General features: G+C 40.8%; 1 protein-coding gene across 1 annotated transcript; it reads right to left on the bottom strand.

Moving 5' to 3' along the window:
* Positions 1 to 2,003: 2,003 nt before the first annotated feature.
* On the bottom strand, positions 2,004 to 4,745 carry LOC129169412 (piwi-like protein 1). The gene is made up of 5 exons (XM_054755803.1): positions 4,718 to 4,745; positions 4,485 to 4,638; positions 4,320 to 4,409; positions 4,085 to 4,213; positions 2,004 to 2,321 (listed from the first exon to the last, which is right to left on the bottom strand). Exons 1-5 carry the CDS (start codon positions 4,743 to 4,745, stop codon positions 2,237 to 2,239), a joined length of 486 nt encoding a protein of 161 aa, XP_054611778.1. The 3' UTR covers positions 2,004 to 2,236.
* Between the last annotated feature and the right edge of the window lie 971 nt (positions 4,746 to 5,716).

The following is a 5,716-nucleotide window of genomic DNA, read 5'->3' as shown; positions in this document are numbered from 1 at the left end:
ACCAAATTATAGATGGTTTGGTGGGGATCATGGAAAATAGATAATTAACCTTTGGTAAAATCATCATTTTCACGGTGGATACTCTACCTGTAAGTGAGATGGGCAAGGTTCTCCAACGTGCAAGATCATCCTCTATTGACTTCAATAGTGGAGTATAATTCAAGCGGATCAGGTCTGACAGGTTGGAGGAAATGTTAATACCCAAATACTTAATGTTCCCTGAACACAGTGGTATAGAGGGGGTGCTCTAGAAACCAAAGTTAATGGGCAGTACTGTGGATTTAGACCAGTTAATGGAGTAATCTGAGAAGGTGCTATAATTGTTAATGAGTGAGATAGATTCGTGAAGTGAAGAATGTGAATTATCTAGGAAGAGTAATACATCATCAGCATAAAGGCTTATCTTATGATGAACATTTGTGGTGTGGATCCCTTTAATATTTATATGTTGTCGAATTGCAGCTGCAAGAGGTTCGATAAAGGTAACAAATAGTGAGGGAGAGAGTGGACACCCTTGCACAGTACCTCTTTGTAAATCCATGTTCTAAATGAATCTCCAAAGCCAAATTTTTGTAGTGTTGCAAAGAGAAATTTCCAGTTTACTCTGTCAAATGCTTTTTCAGCATCCAATGAGACAATTGTGGTTTCTAAATTATGGATGATAGAGTAATCAATCAGATTGATTAGACGGCGTACGTTGCTAGTCGAGTTTCTCCCCTTAATAAATCCTGATTGATCAGGGTGTATTATATGAGGGGTAACTTTTTCCAGCCTTATAGCTAACGCTTTGCATATTATTTTAAGATCTGCATTAATCAGTGAAATTGGACGATAACTGGAAGGTAGTGTTGGGTCCTTATCCGGTTTCAGCAGGAGACTGATTGTAGCTGAGTTCATGTTTGGAGGCAAGCATGAACTGTCTTTAATTTCCAAAACCATTCTAAGAAATATTGGAGATAGTGATGACCAGAATGTTTTATAAAACTCGACAGGGAAACCGTCAGGTCCTGGTGCTTTGTTATTCGGCAACCGGTGTAGAGCGTTATGGAGTTCTATTAATGAAATGGGTACATCTAAGTTGGTCACCTGTTCGTCATTTAATTTTGGTAATTCTATGTTGTTGAGAAATGTTTCGATATCTGGGAGAGATGGTTTAATCTGAGGTGTATATAGATTTTTATAAAAGCTCCTAAAGACAGAATTAATTTCTTCCGGGAGGTGAGTGATGTGACCTCCTGAGTTTCTAATGGAGAAGATAGAGCTTTTTTTTTTATTGACTTTTAGTTGGTTAGCTAAGTATTTTCCATGTTTATTGCCATGCTCAAACTTTTCCAAACGTAGTCTCTGCAGTTGGAACTGAATTTTCTTGTCAGTAATTTCTTTTAAGTCTAGTTTCAGTTTCCTTAGGTTACTTAGAATATGCTCATCTTGTGAGTCAGCATGAGCGGTTTCGAGGAGTTGGATTTTTTTCTCCAACTCTGATTCTAGCAATCTCTCTTTCTTTTTCTTATATGATGAATATGAAATGGTTTTTCCATTTCAAATTCATCTTTTTTTTTTTCCAAAAAAAAAAAAAAACAAGTAAACATTTTACGTCATTAATGAAATAAATTCGTGACCACGGTTAACGCGTTATTTTTTAAATTTTTGACAGACACTATATACATAGTTTATATACAGTGGTGTGATTTATTTTTTTGCATGTTTGTCACACTCTGCGATTGGCTGACGACCAGTCCAGGGTGTACCCCGCCTGTCGCCCGAAGTTAGCTGGGATAGGCTCCAGCATGCCCCCACGACCCTAAAGAGGAGAAGCAGTATATGGATGTTATATGTGGATGTTTGTCACACTTAAATGTTTCAGATCATCAAACAAATGTATATATTGGTCAATAACACAACTGAACACAAAATGCATTTTTTAAATGAAACCTTTTATTATTATTAAACATGAACCGTGAACCATGAACATGAAAACATGAACAGTTGTAAACCTTCCCAGGAGTGGCCGGCCAACCAAAATGACCCCAAGAGCGCAGCGATTACTCATCTAGAGGTCACAAAATACCCCACAACAACATCCAATGAACTGCAGGCCTCACATGCCTCAGTTAAGGTCAGTGTTCAAGACTCCACCAAAAGAAAGACACTGGGCAAAAACGGCCTGTATGGCTGCTGAACAAAAAGGACATTGAAGCTTATCTCAGTTTTGCCAGACCTTTCTTAAACCTTTCTTTTACAAATAGAAGAGTTTATCCATCTTGATGTTGGGCTCCCTGTGGATGCTTTGACCCACAAGAAAGGCCAATTTGTGGGCATACCGGCAGGGGGCTGGTACTGCACTCATCCCCTGAATAAAAAAAAAAAAAAAGATACAAAAATAATTTAATTTGTGCAAATGCAAAAATATCAGGGCATGTAAATGATTTCAGGAGCGATCGGGACTGTTTACTATACGGGTGTAACGATTCATCTACTACATCGATGTATCGATTTAGATTACTATGATCCAGTCCAAGTTGTCATTCCGGACAACATATCGATCTAACAGTTTAAAAGGTAATCAATCGATAGCATCAACACTAGGACATAAAGAATTGGATTTAAGCACGGCAGGTTTTACTGTATATGGAAGTGTGTGTTTTTTGTTTTTTTTAAAGCACATTTAACCTTACTCGATTCAGTCTGCCTGTCTGTGACGTCATCGAGACACGCCAGCAGACAACAAAACATAGCATGGTGGATGGTAGAGGACAAGCCGATGAACGAGAGATTAAGCCACCATTGCAGTCCAGTGTGTGGAAACACTTTGGCTTTTTGCAAAGAGGGAGATGTTCTAAATAAGTCGGTCACTATAAGGTATGTAAAGGTCAAGTAAAATACAATGGAACCGCAACAAATCTCTCCAACCACCTACTAAGGCGACGTGGGATTTCACATAAAGCTGACCGTTCAGGCAACTCTCGTTCCTGCTGCAGCAGCAGCGCAAGGCAACGTTAGCTCTTACTACACTTACTGTACTTTTATTAAAGATGTATTAAATATTGAAATTCAACCTAAAGTGTTAGTTGCACACTATTCAAATAAAATGTGCATGCATTTGCCGTTAATTGTTGTTTACATCCATAATTAATTTATACCTGATTCCCTTACAAAAAACAACGGGGATCTAGGAAACTTCAGCGGCACTGCTCAGTATCCAGGTATTTATTTCACAGTTGCACTGGTTGAATTTTTGGCCAAAAAAAAAGGTGCTGAATTAATTAAAAAATTACAGAATCGTAATGTGCCAATCGTATCGGCAACCACAAATCATGATACCAATCGAATCGTTGTTTAAACAAATAGTCACACCCCTAGTTTACTAACATTTCAGCTAAATATTGTTCGTGGAAACACGGACTGGAGTTTAGATAGTTGTTGTACTGTTTCACCCAATGTGACCTGTGTCCTATATTGAGATTCACAGCCAGCTAAACTCTTCGTTGTACTACTTCCTCCAAGGAACAGGCACGTGTTGTACTGGACTGGAATTTAATACAATGAAGTGTGAAACTGAAATTACAAAAACACAAAGGGCATTTAGTGACTCAATCCAGAAATTAGAACACAAATAGACTCGTATTTAAAGTGCATAAAAATGCTCCAAATACCATAATATTAAGAAACACACATTCTCACACTCATGTGCAAAAATGCAACTTACTGATATTGCCACTCAAAAGGCCAGAAATATAAGGATGGTTTGGATGAAAACACACCATATGCTGTCAATCAAGCTGTTTACATATACCAAGCAGGAAGTTCCTGATACATCATTTCCCTTTGATGCTGATTGGCTCAACATTAATATAATACAAACTACGACCTCTAGTGGTCTGGAGGAACACATTTTCTAGCGGTTCCAACACAGTTGTAGCACTAAGCCTGCCGTCGATTTTTAGCTGTTTTTCTTCAGAGTGCAGGTTAGATGATGCTCCGTTTAACATTAAATTAGTTCTCTGTAAATTCCAGTTACATTTTTCATCCTCCTATCCTTTGCTCACAGACACACGAGTGACTTGCCTGAAAGTTGTAGTACATGTGGCAAAGCCTGAAGGTGAGCAACTGAAAATCATCAGGCTCTAGTCCGCTCTGGTCATAAACGACATTGTAGTGAGTTGAAGACACGCTTCCAATGTCGGCAGCTTGGCTGACAAGATAGAAGTTGTTCCTGGCAAAATATACAATTGTCCCTTAGTGTACATATTGTATATGAAACACTCAAACTGATGGAGACATCAATGTTGTAACATGTTCACTGAACAATGTAATTCCACCCTGGGTTGATTCGCTTCTTAGATTTTTTTGTGCGCTTAAAGAACCTGCAGCTGATGCGCTTGTTCACTACTACCACACTCAGATTGGGCCTACACCAATAGAGAGGCTGTCAGTAGATGTGCAATTGGCACTGAGGTTTCAAGGTCACATCAAGGAACACTTACATGTAGCCTTGTCCCATGGAGTTGAAGGAGTCAGTGATCTTATTGATCTCATAGTTGACAACACTGTGTAGTTGGCCGTCTTCCACTCCATCACGATACACAATAATGTGCGACGGAAGGAATTTGTTGGATGTTCTGTAGTGTTCGAGTGCACCTGCCGATGACACCGATGACTATTAATAGTAGGATTCTAATTATTATTTTTTAAACATTTAATAATTTCATGGACTTGCCAACAAAGGCCATCTTCAGCTCATCCATAATCTCCTGCCCTTTGTTTTGCAATTTGGCCTTTGAGTACCACCTTCACAAGTAAAAAAATTAAGTTAACCTTTCAAGCCAATGACGCACATCCTGAACAATAAGACAGGCGCTTGTGATGGTCCCAAACCTTGTCATTGTGGCATTTAGGCTGGCCACCAGTGAACCAATGGACCTTTCCCCAGCAGTACTCAACTTCATAACCAGCACCCCCAATCCCTCCTTCTCATCTCCGGTGACTTCAATCATGCTTCCCTGTCCTCTGCTCTTCCCACCTTTACCCAGTATGTCAGATGCCACACTAGAGACAATAAAACTTTGGACCTCCTGTATGCAAACATCAAGGATGCATACACCTCATACCCCCTGCCCCCGCTGGGTCGTTCTGATCACAACCTCGTCCATCTCGTCACAGACTACACTCCAGTAGTGAATAGACAACCCCCTGTGAAGAGGCCTGTGAAGCAGTGGTCTGAGGAGAGCAGTGCTAGGCTAAGAGACTGCTTCCAGACAACAGACTGGGAAGCGCTCTGTAGTCCCCATGGCAGTGACGTTGACAGCATGACACACTGCATCACAGACTATATAAACTTCTGTGTGGAGAACACTGTGCCCTCTAAGTTGGTGCGGTGTTTTCCCAACAACAAACCCTGGGTGACCTCCGAGATTAAGGCCCTGCTGAACAAGAAGAAGAGGGTCTTCAACTCGGGGGACAAGGAGGAGTTGTGCGGAGTCCAGAGGGAACTCCGGCACAAGATCAGGAAGGGGAAGGACTGCTACAGGAGGAAACTGGAGAAGCGGCTGGAGGAGAATAATGCCAGGGAAGTCTGGAGAGGCCTGCAGACCATCACAGGCCATGGTAAAGGAGTGGGGAGAGACCAAGCCAGTGGGGACAAGATCTGGGCAGATGAACTCAATCTGTTTTTTAACAGATTTGAGTCTGCCCTCCCTCCCTCCCCTACCAACTCACC

This window comes from Dunckerocampus dactyliophorus, chromosome 16, assembly GCF_027744805.1.
Source record: "Dunckerocampus dactyliophorus isolate RoL2022-P2 chromosome 16, RoL_Ddac_1.1, whole genome shotgun sequence".
NCBI lineage: Eukaryota > Metazoa > Chordata > Actinopteri > Syngnathiformes > Syngnathidae > Dunckerocampus > Dunckerocampus dactyliophorus.
The sequence above is the reverse complement of the archived record's forward strand: the minus strand, read 5'-3'. Positions and strand labels throughout refer to the sequence as shown.

What these genes read in the sequence shown, in the direction of transcription:
- LOC129169412 (XM_054755803.1), bottom strand. Translation starts at nt 4,745, where the DNA reads ATGGATGAGCTGAAGATGGCCTTTGTTG. An exon ending in GCTGAAGATGGCCTTTGTTG is followed by an intron (nt 4,639 to 4,717) that starts GCAAGTCCATGA and finishes TGTCATCGGCAG; the next exon opens with GTGCACTCGAACACTACAGA. An exon ending in CTCACCTTCAGGCTTTGCCA is followed by an intron (nt 2,322 to 4,084) that starts CATGTACTACAA and finishes AGCCCCCTGCCG; the next exon opens with GTATGCCCACAAATTGGCCT.